Raw genomic sequence first — 19362 nt, 5'->3', positions numbered from 1 at the left:
GTGTTTGTTTTTAATTAGGAGAAGCACAAAGATGAAAGTCTGACAGCAGCCCAGGCCAATAAGTAAAAGCCTTGGTGTCACTTAATCTGTATTTTGCCACTTGTTATCCTCTTAGTTCCAGGCTATTTTATGTCTTGCAAATCAGCTCTCAATCCCAGAGTCTTCTGGGGGTTAATTTGAAAGCCACAAAGGAGAGTTTTTAGTGAGAAGCAGTGTTTGGGGTGAGTTGTTTGGCCATGAAGAGCCCTCCATGGCCGGGGTGTGCCTGGAGCACATCCTGGTAAACAGGGAAAGCATCCAAGTGCTGCTAAAATGTTGGGAATATGGTATGTTTCTGCTGCTGTGAGCCAGACAGGATTGTACCCATAGGTGGGTAAATATTCAACTTCTGTCATAGTGCAATACTTGGTGAATTCTGGTCCTATAAAGAATTGTAATAAGAAGTGGCTGAAATGAAATCATGCTTGTAAATTTGTTTTCTAAGGCAGATTATTCATGGCTTGATATCTGTAGAATATTTTAGAGGGGTGTTTTGTGGGAATGGCATTAAAATGTAATATGGGGGTTTAAGGTTTATCAATGCCATGCACCTGCCTGTTGATCAGTGTTCTAAATTAATTCATTTTTCGTAGTTTTATGGTTTTAGATGATATTTAGACTGAAAATGTTCATTTGTTCTTCCTTTACAAGAAGACTGTGCTTCAGTTATACTTATCATCCCTCTGATTATATTGATCTAATTCTTAGAGACTTGAACAAAAATAAATGATTCATAATTTCAGGGATCTGAAAGTTTTTTGTATTTCTAATGGGCAAGTGATGAGGGAGACATAAATCAGCATGTAATAGTAAACTGCTTAAATTTCTCAGGTGCATCTGGTCCATGTGACCTCAAATAGTCATATCATGTATTTAATTACCAAAATGAGTAATTACTTGGCCTAGAAAGCCTGTGTGTCCTGAGGTTTTGGCCTATATTGTATATATAAAATACATCTTTCTAAGTAATTTGAATGAAAGCCCAGTTTCTACTTTGATGTGATTTGAACAGGCATTAAGGAAAAAAGTTTCTATTTTGAAAAGATAAAAATCTTTTTTATCTGTACAAAACCTCTGTGGAATATGGTGTTTTGTCATGCACATTGCTGTGTTTGGGTATTAAGTGTAGTGTGCCTTTCCCATGCTTCATTTAACTTCAGTAACAAATATGATTATGTGTATAATCATAAATTGCCAGAGATTTCTTTTAGTTTGCACTCATGGAGGAATAGCTGGTGCACTGCATATCCTGAGACTGATTTACAAGATTATGTGCAAAAAATCACTCTGAAGAAATCAAATTATGCAACAGCTGCTGCTCAGCTGCAGTTAAAGTTCCCGTGTGCTGCAATCCAATAAATCTGCTCCCTTTTATCCACTGCAACTGGTGCACTGGGTACAGTTTGTTATAACTTGAATGAGAAATATTCTTTGTCACATTTTTACTCGTGGTTAACCTGATTTGTGTGAGGCTAATCAGTGCTAAGAATGTTATTTACTACTTGGTTTTACCTTCTAAAGTGTTTGGCTCTTGTGCAGAAAGTCAGCACACTGGGGCTGGAATAAAAATGTGACACTTGTGCTAACACTTCTCAGCTGTTCTTTTAAAGGTGATTATTTGAAAATTCTCTGTCTTTAAGTGACCATGATGTCAGTGAGCAGAAACACAGACAAGATGCTTTCTGACAATCTTTCTTTTCTGAGATGAAATAATAAAGAAATGGAGTTACTGCTGTAGAAACATCTGTGAAGTGCAATCAAATAAAATCAGAATACAACTGGCTTCTACTGTAGGTATTTGAGAGTGGTTCTCTGGCAAAATATAATGTTCTTAATTGCTAAAGATAAATACTGCACCTGCCAGAGGAAGGTTTCTACAGATTTACTCTTCAGTGAGGACAATTTGAGCTTCCTGCTGGCTTTTGAATATCCTCAGTGTTGCATCACTTGAAGAATGAAGTGCAGCTCACACATTTGTTATTCTTCCTACTTACAGAGGTGGATTAAAAGGAAGCAAAGTGATTTACATGGTCATGCACAAGAGAACATAAATAATGCTTTTGTGTTTGCTAATGAGAGCAGTAAGGTGGAAATGGAATTCCTGTAAATGGCAGCACAACCTCCCCTCTCCCAGTGTCTGGGAAGGGGAAGAGCCCTGGGATTCTTCTCACATCTGTGATATTTCTGTGTGCTGATCTTTCAAGAAATAATTCCTCTATTCCACTTCCTTGATTTTTAGTGCAATAATATTCCTTTATAAATTTGGATTGCTGCTTCCTCATGTGTTGGGGACAGACTTTGAGTAGGGCCTGTGGTGATGGGATATGGGGTGAGGGGTTTAAGATAAGAGTAGATGTGGGGGAGAAAGTTTTTGTGATGGTGGATTCCTCATCCCTGGAAACATTCCAGGCCAGGTTGGATGGAGCAACCTGATCCAGTGGAAGGTGTCCATGGGGGAGGGTGGGGTGACCTTTAAAGGTCTCTTCCAACCCAAAAAACTTGGTGATTACAGCCCAGCCAAGAGCCAGGGGGTGGGAAAACAGATCAGGGGACTGATCCCTCTGGGAAGGAGGGGGAGAGGAGAAAGGAAATGAGTTTTTGTTGTGGATCAGCTCTTCTGTCCCTGTGCGAGAGCTGGGGGTGGGAGTGATGCCCTGAGGACCTGGGGAGGCAGGGCTGGGGTTGTCACCTCTGTGGCTGCTCTGAAGGCACTCAGCAAAGGGACATTTGTCACTGATGTCACTTCTCCAGCTGGGCTGTCTAAAGACACCTTACAGGAAACACAAACACACTCCCCTCCTCCAGCTCCAGATAGTTTATTCAGATTTTCCCACTCTTTCTGCTGAGGGTAAGGAGTTTTGTAAGTTTTGGTGCATCACATGATGCTCCTGCTGAGTACCTGCAACTGCTTCACACTCACTGCAGGTCACCTGAGTTACTCCTTAAAGTAAATTACTGCCACTAATGACAGAAAAAGAGGCAAAGAGATCAATAAAATCTCAATTTGACACAACTTTTTAGGCAGAACCCTTCTGTTCTTAAGCCTTACAGGATTATTATTGTTTCTGTGGACTAAACCAGGCCAAATAGCTCAAGTTAAACCTATTAGAAAACTGGCATGGATTTAAAGGCTCAGAACCATCTGGGAATGAGATCACACGTAGTGCTTCTTAATATAGACAGCTTTGTCATTACAGATCTATTTGAGAGCCAATTAATTGGCACTGACCTAAAGCACTGTTGTGACACACTTGCATATGTAAAAAGGTTAGAAGTATTGTTGGGCAGAAAGTTAATCTTGTTTTTTATATGTGTATATATTTAATTTCAAGGGTAAAGCATAAAGAGAGCATTTGTATAGAATTTTTTGAAGGAACACACAAGCTCTTCTTCTGGCTGTTTTTATCCACCCTTGCTTGTTTTATTTCTTGAGTTTGGGGTTTTTTTCCCCTTTTTAAATTACCTTTAAAGTTCCTCTGCATTGTAGATTTGTGTAACCACTCCCCAGTAGGATTTTACTGGGATTATAAATCTGTAGTATAAATTATAACATGGAACAAACTATTTTATATTTGGAAAAAAAAATATGCTGATATATAATGTTTAAATGCCACATTAAAATTTAGCCTTGTTACTGTATCAAAAAGCTAAAAATTTCACATAGGAGTTTGTTAAGGGTAGCCTAGTACTACATAATTTTCATAGAAGACCTGTGGGGTTTTTTTCCTTCTTTGTTGAGGATTTAAATACTGAATACCTTGGGAAAATTAGACACTGCACATATAATCTGCCTGTTCAAATCACCAAAAAGAAACAGGTGGAAAATGAAGAGGCTCAAAGAGTGGGAAAAGTTAATTTCTTTGTTTCTACACACTTGTGGTGTTATTGATGGTGAACTCCTTGATGGTGAATAGAGAAGTTTCTGTGGACAAAGAAAGTAATTTTGGTTTATTTCTGTTGATCATGCAGTGGAAGAATCTGACATCATCGACCTGGAGAAGAGATACTGGCTGCTAAAAGCTCAATCCAGAACTGGACGCTTTGATTTGGAAACTTTTGCCCCATTAGTGTCCCCCCCAATCCATCAATCTCTGAGTGAAGGTATGGAATGAGACCAGGAGGAGCATCTGCTGCTCTAAAAGTGTCTGTTCTGAAATTCACTGAGTTCTGAAAAATGGGAAAAGAGCCCCAAGAAATCTGTTTGTTGGGGAATCTGGAATGCTGAAGGAGGTGTTGCATTCTTATCAGTTGGCAGGAAATACATCAGATTTTATGTAGTTGCTTAAAATTTTTTCTTAAGATTCTGTAAAGACTGTAAAATAAACTGCTGGCCCTGAATGAGAGAAAATGGAGCATTTTTAAACTGACCATGGGAGTTTCATCTATTCAATGACAGCTCAGTGTGCAAGTCAGCTGTTGTATCATGCAGCCAATAAAACACTCCTCCCTAACAGTGCAAATTAAGGGAGATTTTATTCAGGAGACTCAGGAGATTTGCAGGTTATTATTTCTACTGACAACCAAACTGGTCTGTCCAGTTGAAGCCACTCTGGTAATAACTGGAGGTTGCAGTTGTCCAGTTGCCATTTGCTGCATGACATGAGGATACCCAGGGACATTCCACTTGCACTCCAGTTCTGGTCTGCACTCCTGGAGTGACAATTTTTTTATCTCCAAAAAGTTGGCTTTACTGATAAGTGACAGCAGTAAGTAACAAATGGGAAAATCAACTGCTATGATAAAAAAATCAAAATTTATGTCCTGTTCTGCAGGGATATATCCCTACATCCTTTTGTTCATGAGTGTGCTTTATCTACTTAGTGATTTAAACTTGCACAGCTGCTGTGGGGAAACTTGAATGGTTTCTGGTTATTCTTTATGGCTAAAAAAAATAATTCTGGGATAAATAATGCTGAAGGATTTGAGTTCTTAAATGCTTTGAAGGCTGGTATCTACAGCTCTTAACTCAGGGCTGAGTTTGCAGTGAAATTCAGGGATTTCCATTGGAATGTCTGTTGGAAGTTCTGGCCATACTGGTTCAGCTCCACTCTAAATCAGTCATTCCAAGGAGGGTGTGAGGAGCAGGCAGCTGTTCAGAATTCCTGATTCCCTCCCCACCCCTGGATTCATCAGCCACCCCTGCAAGATCTCATTCACCTTTAAATGGTCTTAGTAGTGCTTAATTACCCTTATGACACTTAATGAGAATAAATGAGAAGTGTTTGTGCTTCTCCTTGCCCATGTTCCCCATTAACCCCTCGTGGAGGTGCTGGTGGCTCTCTCAGGTGCTGTAACAGGAGATGCTTTTGTTGTTTGCAGGTTTGTTTAATGCTTTTGATGAAAACAGAGACAATCACATAGATTTTAAAGAAATTTCCTGCGGGCTCTCAGCATGTTGCAGAGGACCCTTGGCAGAGAGACAGAAGTGTAAGTATCAAAATTTAACTGTTAATTTGGGAGCAGTTTTTCAGTTTGAGCAATGAAGTTTAGTTGTTTTCACCTTTTGAGATTCTTTTACCACTGAACAAATCTGTGGAAGGTGTCTTTTAAAAAATAGAGGAATTTCAAATATCAAGGTTTCCCTCTTATAAAAGATGATTAAACCTAATTCCATGTATTTTACAGCTTATCAGTAGTTTCATGTAAATTATCTAGCTGGGGAAAAACTACATTTCAGAAGCCATTTTTGCAGTGTTCTGCATTTTGAGGCAGAATTGTGTATCTCAATATAGAAAGTGCAAACACTTAGCTGCTCATTATCTATAATAGAAAACAAATGTCCTATTTGATTGTCTTGTGGTAAAGAGCATGTTGTGGCTTTTCACTGCCCAGTTCCCAGCTGGCTCCCTGCAAGGTTCCTGTGTTTTGAAACACTTTTTGTTCCCTACTTCTCCAAAACCCACATTGTTGTTACTTGCAAGCTGTAATTCCCTGGAAATTTCTGGATGCACATATGTTCCCTGCTAGGTCCCATCAGCAAGCCCAGCAGAGGGACTGCAGGAATCTGGATTGGAGTTGATGAAACACAGCTGCTCCATTTCCTCACCTCCACACGTGCATCCCCCCTGGCAGAGCTGTCAGCACTAAATCAGCTGCTCAGGGCTCTGCAGGCTCAGGGGCTGAAAGGAATAAAGAAAAAAGAGTTGTGGAATGGTTCTAACAGCAAAGTCATTTCCTTTTCCCTCAGTTTGCTTCAAGGTGTTTGACGTGGACAGGGATGGGGTCTTGTCTCGCACCGAGCTCAAGGACATGGTGGTGGCACTTTTAGAGGTCTGGAAAGACAACAGGACAGACAAAATTCCTGTGAGTGCTGTCTGGGGTTGTTTCCTTCTGTTTCCTGAGCCAGCCTTCCAAAGGAGGATTGTACATCTTGTTTGGGTGGGGGTCAGTGAGGTGCAGGCTCCCCTGTGCCCACAGCTGGGTGGGGGACAAGTGGCTGTGCCTTGCCCTGCAGAGCTGTCACCTGGCCCAAGCACAAGGTTTGGTTGGAATGTGTGTTCTGACCTGTCCAAATCTCAAGGTTTGGTTGGAATGTGTGTTCTGACCTGTCCAAATCTCAAGGTTTGGTGAGAGTGTGTTCTGACCTGCCCAAATCTCAGGTTTGGTTGGAATGTGTGTTCTGACCTGCCCAAATCTCAAGGTTTGTTCAGAATGTGTGTTCTGACCTGCCCAAATCTCAAGGTTTGTTCAGAATGTGTGTTCTGACCTGTCCAAATCTCAGGTTTGGTTGGAATGTGTGTTCTGACCTGTCCAAATCTCAAGGTTTGTTCAGAATGTGTGTTCTGACCTGTCCAAATCTCAGATTTGGTTGGAATGTGTGTTCTGACCTGCCCAGATCTCAAGGTTTGGTTGGAATGTGTGTTCTGACCTGCCCAGATCTCAAGGTTTGGTTGGAATGTGTGTTCTGACCTGTCCAAATCTCAAGGTTTGGTTGGAATGTGTGTTCTGACCTGTCCAAATCTCAAGGTTTGGTTGGAATGTGTGTTCTGACCTGTCCAAATCTCAAGGTTTGGTTGGAATGTGTGTTCTGACCTGCCCAGATCTCAAGGTTTGTCTCTAAAGTGTGTTCTCTCATATAAAGACAGCTACAAAAGCACAGCTTTTTGTCTGGGAGCCCTTGGTTTGAATTACTGAGAGTTTCCAGCATCTCCTACAGTTTTATTTTTATTCTGAGCACATCCTGCTGGGAGAATTTAACGCTGATTTCTAATCCTTTTGTTGAAGGAGTTGGACATGGGTTTGTCTGAAATTGTGGAAGATATTTTACATGTGCATGATAACACAAAGGTAAGAATTTTCTGTTCTTTCCTTGTCATTTTTATACCCCAGTATCTTCAGTTTATTTATAAGGATGTGCTTTCTTTAGAGCAGAGATGTGTCAATAAAATAATCTTTTTCAAGTAATGTCAGTTTTCCATTAAAATTTACCACGTTATTCTGTGAAAGAAAGAACATATTTGAATTTTATAAGCCATTTTAATACATGAAGCTAAACCCAAAATGCATAACCAGATGAAATTAATTGGAAGCTTGCACTGTTTGCAAGGCTCTGCTGTGCATAACTAATACCAGTTTTAAATCTGATGCTTGACTTCTGTTCTGGTGAAACTGTTCTTTGTTTCCTGTTAAAATTGATCTTGAGGGAGAGTGCAGAAGTTTATCTTATATTTTATGCTCTGTCAAGACACATTATCCTCCTATGGGGGCATCTGTCATGACACAACAAAAAACCTTGGTAGTTTATATTGTGCTTTAAATGTAGCTGGGTATAAATCTGTAATCATCTGCAATTCTCCTCCTTGCTCTTTGGAAATTTGGAGATATCCACAAAAAATACTGTGGAAGTTGCTTCCATTATTTCTTCCTTTGCTTCACTAATTGGGAAGGGTGTCTGGAAATGATAAATAATTTATGAAAAACTATAAAGAATGTCTAGAAATGTTTAATTATGTGTTTGAGTAGTTGTCATGCCTGCTTGTACTCCAGCAAAGTGGTGGGCAAATTCTTTATTGTAATTCTTTAATTGCCAAAGCAGTGCAAATTGTGGCTTCTCTGTTTCATCCTTTGAGGTTTTTATTGTTTGGCATCTTAAAAAAATGATAGTTTATAATCAGCAGTCCTGCTTCCACAAAGAGTTAAAAAAGAAGACTTCAGTCTTCAGAATATTTTTGTAGTGGCATCATCAGTGCGGTGCTGGAAAGAGCTGATGGTGCAGTAATTACATCAATTATTTAACCTCTTTTCTTGTGTTAGCTTTGACCTGGGTTAACTCTGGAGAAAATGGTCTGTAAGGAGAGGCAAAGTCACTGCCAGTGCTGTAAAACTGGCTCAGAATTCTATTTCCAGATAAAAAAATCAGATTGATCCCTTCACTGAATCAGAGCCCTCTGACATGGTCAGTGTTACACCAGTGTGACTTGGCAGGTGCTGAAGAATTCATGGATTTGTGTTGTGGGTGAGGTCACTGGACCTTGGTGACCCAACCTGGTTTTTCCCAGCTCTCAGAGGAGGGTGCAGGTGAGGGACACTGGGTGTGAGTGATGGAAAGTTCCACTCTGAGCTGTTCAGTCCTCTAGGTTGCCTGTGTTAACCTAAAACTGGAATTTTTTTCTTTCACTGGATGAAATTTATTTAAATAGTGCTAGATGCCAATTTTTATGGAATCCCTGGTTTTGTCATGCCTGGCATGGGACAGGTAATGAGCATTTTACCAGCACCAGGTCCATGTTTTGATGGTTTTTCCTTCTCCTCCCTCCCAGCTCGGCCACCTGACTCTGGAGGACTACCAGATATGGAGTGTGAAGAGTGCTCTTGCCAATGAATTTTTAAATCTGCTTTTTCAGGTATGTTTAGGGGAAATCTAAGGTTGTAATTTACAGTAATTAACTGCTGAGCTTTCTGCATGGCTATGAAGTGCAGCATCAGCATTTGTGTGCACAGGAGGGGATGTGGCTTTGCAGCTCTGGGCTCCTTGGCAGAAAGATTCTCTCTGATTATTGCCTCTTGCAGTGCCTGCAGATGCCTAAAGCCTCATCTGTTCAAGAGAACCTGCTGCACTGCTCAGAAAATGAAATTTCAAGTGTATCAGCAATTTAATTTTCCATTAGACAAAGACTGGGTTTGAAATGATTTTTGTGGCAAATCTTTGCCAAGAAAGTAACCAAGGGAATGAGAACAAAAATCTAATTCTTTCCCTTCACATTTTACAAGCAGTTTCCCTTTACACTTTCTGTTAAGGGCCTCTAAGGTACCTCTCATTGCTTCCTTAATGAAGCAGTCCTGGAAAGCTGGGCTGTCCTCTCACTGTTCACTTGCAGAAGCTGAGGATTAAGTAGGTGCTGAATTGGGTTTTAATTGAGCTTGAATTGGATTTTTCTAAATCCTTGAAAGCCATATTTTCACTCTGGTTCCCTTTGTGCAGAAAATAACCCTCAAAGATATTTTCATCCACTGCAGTTTGTTCCTTACCTGTTTTCCTTTGAGGTTGATACTTGGAGTTTAAATTACAATAATAATAATAATCCAAATTGGCCCATGATTACTTTATAAATTGCATTTTGGATGATGCTTTCCCAAGAGCTTCAGGGTGACTGAGTGAGGGTATCCTGAGGCCACCAGCTACAGCACAGCTGGAAAGAGTAACACCAGAAAATTCTTCAAATTCATTTAATCTCTAATTACATCAAGTTTGTTGAAGTTGCAACCTTCTCCAGAAGGGCTGTCTTTATTTTTGGCCTGTCTGGCATCAAATATCCCCTCATAACTAAATATTGATGAAGTAACAAATATCCTTGCAATCTTGACAATGAATGAATGAGGATGTAATAAATCTGTCTTAATGCTGATTACACATCACCAGTGTTGCACATTGCTCATTGGGAGTCTCATTTACAATGTTTTTTTTTCCTCCTGGCATAGCTGCTGTATTTTCATTTTAGATTTTAATTTTTTTTTATAACTTTATCACGTAAAGCACAAGGCAGAGTCTACCACTGATTTATCTCAGCATTTATTTGAGGTGTCATGTGCTTCAGAAAAGCCAAATATTCTGAGTGGAAAGCTTGTCAACAAACCCCTCTGTTTGCAGAGGGGTTGGTTTATCTGAAGAATCTCATTTTAGCTCAATGCCACACAAATTTAAAAAGAAACACCAGACCCAGCTGTGTTGTGTGTGCTGGAAAATCTGTTGCTTCCCCCTGGCTAATGGCCTTTGTTTCATTCAGAATGTGGTATGGTCTCTGTCCCTGTAATACAAATTTAAACAAGACATCTTAGCAGTGATTAGAAGTCTCCAGCTGAGATACAAATTGATATCCTCAGAAGAGACATAAGGAGGAGCCTGTGAATCATGGGGTGAGCAGCAAAACCAGCTGAGAGGGTCCTGAGGAGCCTCTCCCTGCTCTCCTCACTCCCTGTCCAGCTTCACTGGGAAAGGAGGCACAGAGGAGCCTCTGACACTGGTTTGTACTGGGAATAAAAGCTGGGAATGAAACCCCACCCAGGCCAGGCAGGACAGGGGGCCTTTGCCTTCGAGTTCAGTTCAAAACTAAATAAAAAGAGGAAGAGAAATAGCAGCAGACCTGCAGAGAGTGGCCTGCACTTTGCAGAGAGGTTTGGCTGTGCTTTGGGGTGGCTGCTCTGCTTTGAACTTCTCCCCCAGCCCCTCCAGTGCTTGTTTCCCTTCCAATCCCATCTAGAATTGCTCATTCCCAGCTTTTCCCTTCCAATGCTTTTTTAACTTTTAGTTCATTCTCTTCCAACCACTTGCACTCTCCCAGTTCCTCATTCCCTCTCTCCAGCACACCCAGAAATGCTAATTTGTGCATCTGACCCACGTCAGTCCTGTGATCTGTCAGCCTGACAATCATGAACTGCTTTTCTCTTCCCCTTAATATTTGTCTTGGGGCATTTGGCATTCTTGGTGCTTTGATCTTAACAGGGGGAGCAAGCTGGGAATCTCACAGCTCAAAAGACTTTTTTATTAGTGATTTATTTGATTTTAAGTAACCTTATTTCATTATTAAATGATGAAAAGTCTCATCTGAATTGGGGTTTTTTGCTTTTATTTGCCTGTTAATAAGAATTTCTTTCTTTCTCCAGGTGTGTCACATAGTTTTGGGACTGCGACCTGCCACCCCAGAGGAGGAAGGACAGATTATTAGGTGTGTGCTTTGCTCAGAAGCTGAAATAGCTTCCAGATCCACCTTTTCTTTTCAAAAGAACTGGAAATTCCCTGTTTGAGCTAAAAATTCCCATTCTTTTTGTGCAGAGGCTGGTTGGAAAGAGAGAGCAGGTATGGCCTCCAGCCAGGGCACAACTGGTTTCTCATTGCTATGCCCTGGTGGCACCAGTGGAAAGAATATGTCAAATATGTAAGTAGAATTATAATAATAATAATATTCTATACTGAAAAAGTGATTTCTTGTCTTTCTGAATGTGTTGATGGCAAAAGCAGTGTGGAGGAAATGACTGCTAAACCAATAATGCTCAGAATTGAGCAGCTCCTGTCTCTTGGTGGAAAATAATTGTTCTGCTGAATCATTGTTATGTGAGGAGCTTTGCTCTGTAATTTCATTAAATTCTCATCTCTTTCATCGTTCCTGCATCTCAAAACATTTTTTGAATCAAAACCATGCTCACAGGAGCATTTCTTTCAAGTCTTCTGATCCATCTGATAATGAAGCTGCCCACTTTGGGTTTCACTTGGCTTGGGCCACAAATACACTCAGAATTTTCTGGACAAAGGAGGAAATTGGTATAATTTGCTTTAGAGGCACTGACAAAAATAATCTAATACCCAATCAAAGGAGTCCTACTAAAACTTTATAGATGCAAAGTGCTCTTTAATACCCTTTAGTTAAAATATTTAAGTAAAGCACAACTAAGTTCTACAAAATACAGAGTGTTTAATAAATCTAATAACATTTAATTGGAAGTAAATATTATTTGCAGGCTAAACAAGTGAAATAAACCCCTCAAAAGAGTTTTTATACCCTCATAAGTAATCATATAAGTACTTGATTTATTTTATAAAAAGAAATAGCTGGAAGTACTCAGAAAACTGCAGTCTGTGCATTAACTAACCTTGTAATGACCATTATTCTTTGTGCACAGTGAATTGGCCAAATGAGGGTTTAAATGCCAGAAATGCCAGGTAATTTGATCTTCAGCCTGGTGTGAGTGCTCAGATGTGCACAGGATTCCATCCCTAATCCTTTGCATAATGGCACAAGGCCAGTACTCACTGCACTTCTCAAGCAAAAATAAAAAACCACCAGAATTTCTGGGAAAATGCTGCAGGTTTGAGGGAAAAATGTGGTTTTTGTTGTTGTGCTTGCTGTTCTCATTTGACCATAGAAACTTCAAGTCTTCAAATATTTACAGCCTGTAAAAAATGTGTTTTATTTACAGCTGTTTAAAACCAGGTATATTTTATGTATCTAGGTAGGGAAATAACTTTGGAATTCTAACTCTGTGCAGAATGGTTTATTTGATTGTTTTAACAATTTTGGGAATTTATTTCTGCTGGTGGGGTTGTTTTTTTGTTTTTTTTCTGGTACATGCAGAAAGCATTTTTTGTTCAGGAAATCTTGTGAAAAGTGGTCACAGAAGTGTGAATTTTTGGTGGCTGCTTTGACTGACATATCTTTGATCATGGCTCATAATTAACTTTCCTATTTTTTCCCAACTCTAGGATGCAAACCCAGTTGTGATAGAGCCTTCATCTGTCTTGAGTGGAGGTAAGAATCCCCTGGTAGCTGCTGCAGCCAATACCCCAGAACAGGGAGAAGACAAAATGGGAGGTCTTAATGACTTCAGTGCACCAGAAGAAAAGTTTTCAGATAATATTTCCACTGCCTCAGAAGCCTCAGAGTCCACCAGCAGCAGTAAGCATCTTATTTCCTTGGAGGTTTAATGTAGAACAGCTTTTGGGAAAACTGCATGGACCCTCCAGCCAGACAGATAACACAGCTTGGATTGCAGGAGTTTTAGGATTTTTTTTAGGATTTTTTAGTCTGTGGTGGCTAAACACAAAGTCTGATTTAACAGCAGTTTATCTGTTGTGCTGAGATTAATTTCCAGAATTATTTTCAAGGTATTTTTTGTCCTATTGTTAATTTTCTGAGAGGATTTCCCCTCCCCTCACTTTCACATGAAGTTGTTTTAACCTGATTGATCCTATACTCTGCCATGGAGTGATAATAAAAAGAGGGAAGAAGCAGCAAAAAGCCATGAGGAAAAGCACAGTTGTAGTTTTACAGGGCATGTGATTTAAATTTGAATGAGTTTGTGCAGATCCTTAGAGCCATCTTTGTGAAAGAAGAGATTTTAGTCCTGATTTTCAATGAGTTCTTGTGAGAATTGGAGAATTTTTTCTTGTGAGGTTGCATCTGATATTTTAAAATCATAACTTCAATTGAAATTAGGTAAATTACTGTGATTTTTTTTTTTTTTTTTTTTTGGTATAGGGCTTGGGGGAAACAGAGAGACAAAGCTTCTTTATTTTTATTTTTTATTGAAATTTCCATTTAGTTCTGCATGACCAAAGCAGCTTCTATAAGAATAAAACCATTTGCCTTTTCAAGGAAAAATAAAACAAGGCATTATTGGATATATCTCCAGTTCTGTATGAGTTTTTTAGGAGTTTGATATTCAAACATCCAGATACCAACTAAATGCTCACCACATTTGCTCATACAAAGCTGTTTCAGAGCTGTGTTTGTGTAATGATGATCTAAAATATATATTAAAAAGGATATATACTATAAAATCATAAATCCCTTTCTGAGAGATAACAGGTTTATCCCTCTGGAGGTGGAAGAGTTGCATGTTGCACTGCAGGATGAAGGACAGCAAACTCAATATTTTTTAAAAGAAGGATACAAGAGTGTAACTCATTCCTTTGTGGTTTATGGGATCAGGAACTGAATTCTTTCTGGTTTTTCTCTTGCTCTGTGCTCAGATACTCTGTACCCTGGCACCCCAGGCTCTGAGGTGAGCTTTGCAAGGCAGCACAACACTTCAGACAATAACAACCAGTGTTTCCTTGGATCCAATGGGAATTCTCTGCTGCAGCTGAACCCCCAGAAACCAGGAGCTATTGATAACCAGCCCCTGGTGACCCAGGAGCCAGTGAAGGTAAAGCAGCCAAGGCATGGCAATAAAGGAAAAGCATGTTTTAGCTCTCTTTTATCACAGCTTTTTTTGTGTTGGTTTTTTCAGCTTAATTCTGAATTAACACTGCTCTGTCACACAGCAAAATTTCAGTTTCTTACTCTTATTTTTGTGTTCTGCTCCTAAGGCTGCTCTTGTGTTTTGTGAGAAAAGAAACATTCAAAATATTCTTACAATTGGAAAGGTATTTATGAAAAGACAGCTTGCAGCATTTAATGGAAAATACTTTGACAATCAAACACTTCAGCATTTCCATCTAAATATGAATTTGCTGCTGATGCATAACAATGCAGTAAAACAAAACTGATAGTTTTTGCACTATGAGTGCAAATAGAACATGAAGCACAGTCCAGCAGCATCAGTGCTGAGCAGAGAGGGGATTTTTCTATTCTAAGTTGTTGGAGTAGGTGACACAAGAGCAAAACACATGAATTTTGTACTGCACAAGCTTTTAGAGAAACAGTAAATAAAGAGACTTGAATGTTAATTACTGTTACATTTAACTACCATCTCAATGTGAAAAGCAGCTGCTAATTGTTACTTAGAAGTCTTTTAATAATTAAAGAGTGTTCTGTGTTCCTGAACTGAAATCATTGTGGCCATGTACTAATTTCTCCACTTGAGATGTGACAAAACCCCTTTTTTTTTTTTTTAATTTTTTTAAAGGCTGCATCCTTAACTATGGAGGGTGGAAGGTTAAAGAGATCTCCACAGCTGGTGGAAGGGAAGGACTATGTCATGGTGCCAGAACCAGTTTGGAGAGCACTTTACCACTGGTATGGAGCAAACCTGTCCTTGCCCAGGCCGGTGAGTTGTGATTTTGGACACTTTTAACAACCAAATTTGTCCAGTGGCACCAGGTAACCTCTTCCAGCCATCTCCTACTTCATCCAGTGTCTTGAAGAGCAAACTGGGAAAAAGCAGCCTCCAGACTGGGCCTGGGTGGAAAGCTGTGGCTGTTTAGCTGGAGCTTTGCAGCAGGGCAGAAGTTCTGCTCAGCTGCTGGTGTTTGCTAAAGCACACCAAAGTAAACCTCAGGGCAGTTTTAAAGGATTGGCATCAAAACTCTCATCTTTAAAAGCTAAAAAGTTATGCAATGGAAAGTGGGACACCTGCAGCTCTGAGAACCTGTTCCTTCTCTCTGACAATTTCATCAAATGGGGAGAAGGCAACAATATCTGCTTCAGGCTCAGCATCACACAAACACAAAGTGCAGAGTTTGGGGAGAGCTCAGAAGCAGCTGGCAATGGGTGAGTCCAGGACAGAGAACAGGCCAAGACTCTTCAGAATGGCTGCTCAGGAGCACCTGGGATCTGGAGCTGCAGGATTCTGCTCACTTGGAAACATTGAGAACTTCTTCTTCAATTTCTCTGGAGTGTATTTATTCCACAGAGTGATTGGTTTGTGCTCTGTCAGGTAGTCCCTTGTAGGAGATGCACTTTAAAGAAAGGATATGAGGGGATATTTTTGTGCTGGTAGCAATAGATTTGTGGTGGTTGGTGTCACAAACATGCAGTGTCACAGATGGGAGAGGATTATCTCTGTGATTTTTGACAATTTGGTCTGTTGGCTCTAGTGCATACAATTATTTTACAGGGAAAAATCACTGGCTTCTTACCTCCTCCCACACTTTCTCCATGGAAACAAACACCTTTCATGATCCAGAAAAGGCCACATCACTTTATACACAAAGTAATGTGCTTTTTTTCCCTCAGAAAATGTCACACCATTGTTTTTGTTACAGCTGAAGTTGAATATGTGGCACTTTGGTGTGGTACATTCCTTCTCACAGCTTGAGCTGTTTTCTCCTGCTTCACATGGTCACAAAAAGACTGAACATCCCTTCCATTTCTGGTTGTATATTTGGGCAGATCTGGATGGCAAAATCTTTGTAGAAATGGGGCTGGAAAGCTGCAAAATATGTTTTGGGGTAATTTCAGCTTTTTCTGTCAATGCAGCAAAATGTAACTAAAGTAGGTTGCAGCCTGTTTGTACATTATGAAGGTTTTAAGTCAATCTTGTGGTTCACAAAGTTCAAACCAAATGTCTTATCCTGCATTTGTCAGTTCTGTGAAACTTTTATGTGGAAGTATTATACACCGAGTGGAATTAATGAGGTTCATTGTGGATTCACGTATATTCCAGGAATTATAAAAATATTCTTTCCATGGTGTGGTGCACAGAGTGATGCTGCACTAAATAAGTTGTTTGCTTTTGACAACCTGCAGTTAATAAGCTCCAAAAAGTGCTTAGGAATCAGGAAATTGTCATTCCTGGGGATATTTGCCTAAAACCCCACGAGAAGTTCAGATTTTTTGTCTCCTCATCAAAGAGTTTAGTTTTTAAATTATTTAATCACTTTTTAATGATTGAATCACTCCTGTTGCTATTGCTGTTCCCTCCACGCTTGCCAAGAGAGTCTCTGAAATGTTCCCAACCTGTTTTTGCAGGTGATCAAGAACAGCAAGACCAACGTGCCCGAGCTGGAGCTGTTCCCACGGTACCTGCTGTTCCTGCGGCAGCAGCCGGCCACGCGCACCCAGCAGTCCAACGTCTGGGTCAATATGGGTATGATGAGCCTCAGAATGTTCCCTCAGCATTTGCCCAGAGGTAACTTAAGAATGCAGCAAGAACCAGCAGCACCCCCTGTGCAGTTTCCAGGCCAGCCCAGGCTGGGGGAGCTTCCTGCGCCGCGCTTGTGCTCCAGCTCGATCGGCGCTCGGCAGCGCCCAGGCCTTTCCCCTGCTCCCTCCTCAAGGGAGAGGCAGCAGGGAGCATTGGCAGGCCTTTCTTCCTGCTCCCTCCTCAAGGGAAGAGGCAGCAGGCACCATTGGCAGGGAAATTACTTGATTGCCACTGTTATGGGTGAGTTGGGAGTGAGAAATGAGCACTGCAGAAGCTGAACTGAGCTGAAGAGCCAGAGCTGGGCATTCCCGTTCTGGGAGTGATCCCTGCAGCTGTGGAATAGGTGCCTCTGTGCCTCTCTGATACTGCAGTGGCACAATTAATTCAATTAATGCTCAGCCAACTGCTTCTAAGTTACTTGGGCAGCTGGGCTTTGATGCCCAAAATTATTTAATGCTCTTTAGAGAGCGATGAAATGAATGGAATATGAAGAGCATTACTTGATGTAGTTCAAAAAGACAATTAAATACGAAGTATAAACACTCAGCTAAAATCTCTTTGTCATAATTGTGGTGGTAATGCTCACCAGAAGATTGTACAAGAGTAATCTTTAGGTTGTGGCTTCACATTCAGCTGAGGTGTTGCAGGATTTGTCTCTGGTTCCCAGTTTGCCTTGCACAAGAGGCTGGAAGGAATCCCTGCTGTTCACAATGAGTCACATCCAGAGTAACTTGTCCAAAAATGGGCACACCTGACTGCTGGGAATTCAGTCCTTCAGCCTTGCTGGTGTCAGAATGGGGGTAAAACCCTGGTGCAGATGCTCCATTTTTCACTGCTTTGGTAGGATCCCAACCCCCTGCAGTCAGCAGCTGCCTGTGCCATCGAGCTGTGCTGCACAAACTGCCTCTGCCCAAATTCAGCTTTCCTGCCTGACCTCATCCAATGAGACTGCTTTGTTTGGACATCCTAAAATGCCCAAATTCCAATGAAGAGAATCTTCTCATGTGCCAAATTTGATCTTGATTTGGAATTACTTTGCACTGCACTAATTTGATTGTCCAATCTGTTATTAATCTTGTGGAGTTCTCAGATGTGCTTTCTTGCTGTAATCTTACAACTAATCCTCTGATCCCTAATCTCAGAAAATGTCTTCTTTTAAAAAAACTGAGTACTTTGCTTAGTACACTGAAGCCAAACTGATGCTTTGCTGATTTATAAGGTATCATTTACTCTCTTGACAAATTGCATGTGATAATGTAATACTGCACCTTTTCATGTAATGTTTATTTTATTGTAATCTTTTAACAGTGAAAATAGAATTGTGTCACTTCTCAGGCTACTTAAGGATTGCAGTTGCCCAGTTTGAATTTGGCTGGATAATAAAAGCTTTTCATGTTTGGAAGGAGTGGGGAACTTTGGAATTTTAAACCAAAAAAAGCTCAAAAAACCCACCCTCTTTAAAGTTGGTCTCATCTCACGTGCAAATTTTTTATTTAAAGATAAGCTCCCATTAGAAGGAGCAACAATCTTGACCAATTAATTTGTTGTTGCAAATGTGAGCATGTTGAGAAATTTTGGTGGAAATCCCAGGTGTCTTCACAGAATGTTTTGAGGAATTTAGTTTCTAAGAAATTTAGTTATTAAAGGTACTTCTATTGTGAGCTGCCAGGCTGATTTCATGTGCACAGATCAGCATTCATCCCCACAGGAGAACTGCAGCAAAGTCATGCTATTCCCAAAAATAGTCAAACTGATCTTTTTACCTTATATTTTACTTAAAACATTCTCTCAAAAAAGAAATCCTTATGAGATTTTCAAGTCCTTTATTTTGAAAATTCCCTTTGCCTCTCATACTATGTCTTTAAGAGACAGAAAGACTTGTGAAAACTTGTAAAACTCCATTGAATTTTTTAATTTCCTCTGAGAATCTCAGAGAAGCAATTTCCTAATAGGTTTTGCTAAGAAGGGAGGTATTTTATCTACTTTGTGACAGCAAATTTGTTGTACTGTAACAACTGGGTCTCCACCTAACTCATAAACACAAGCACTGTAAGTGTACAATCCTTTTTGCAGAGAGTAAATTCAGTGTGCAATTATTGATCTGACCTCTGGGTGAATCCATTCTCTCACTGTGAATGCAGGGAATGTCCCTTCCCCAAATGCTCCTTTGAAGAGGGTGTTGGCTTACACTGGCTGCTTCAGCAGGATGCAAACCATCAAAGAGATCCACGAGTACCTGTCCCAGAGGCTGAGGATAAAGGAGGAGGACATGCGCCTCTGGCTCTACAACAGTGAGGTAAAACTGCTCCTTTTCCTTCCTTTTCTTTATTTTTATATTATGTGTTTATTCCTTTCCAGAATCTATTAATTATGCACAGAAAAATGAGAGTGGCCATAAAGATCTTTTACAGTTGCTGTTTATTTTTCAGGATTTTTTGTGCTTTAGTTTCCATTTGAGGTGAAAGGATCCTCAGTGTTGTTCATGTAGAACTCTAATTCTGTAATGTGGTTTTGTTTTTTTTT

At 40.2% G+C, this 19362-nt stretch overlaps 1 protein-coding gene across 4 annotated transcripts in view; it reads left to right on the top strand.

Annotated features, from left to right (window-relative positions):
• Positions 1-19362, top strand: part of USP32 (ubiquitin specific peptidase 32) — a 61998-nt gene that overhangs the window by 29542 nt on the left and 13094 nt on the right. The window contains exons 6-17 of one of the 4 annotated variants that reach the window (XM_056506493.1): positions 4009-4140; positions 5359-5466; positions 6227-6342; positions 7264-7326; positions 8799-8882; positions 11140-11201; positions 11309-11411; positions 12734-12926; positions 14003-14178; positions 14881-15021; positions 16665-16782; positions 18981-19135. In XM_056506493.1, coding sequence (XP_056362468.1) covers positions 4009-4140; positions 5359-5466; positions 6227-6342; positions 7264-7326; positions 8799-8882; positions 11140-11201; positions 11309-11411; positions 12734-12926; positions 14003-14178; positions 14881-15021; positions 16665-16782; positions 18981-19135 — 1451 coding nt within the window. Of the gene's footprint in view, positions 1-4008; positions 4141-5358; positions 5467-6226; positions 6343-7263; positions 7327-8798; positions 8883-11139; positions 11202-11308; positions 11412-12733; positions 12927-14002; positions 14179-14880; positions 15022-16664; positions 16825-18980; positions 19136-19362 lie in introns of all 4 variants that reach the window. The other 3 variants (XM_056506492.1, XM_056506495.1, XM_056506494.1) reach the window with 3 other exon arrangements.

This window comes from Oenanthe melanoleuca, chromosome 19 (genome assembly GCF_029582105.1).
Source record: "Oenanthe melanoleuca isolate GR-GAL-2019-014 chromosome 19, OMel1.0, whole genome shotgun sequence".
In the NCBI taxonomy this organism is placed as follows: Eukaryota; Metazoa; Chordata; class Aves; order Passeriformes; family Muscicapidae; genus Oenanthe; species Oenanthe melanoleuca.
This window is presented reverse-complemented; position numbering and strand designations above follow the sequence as displayed.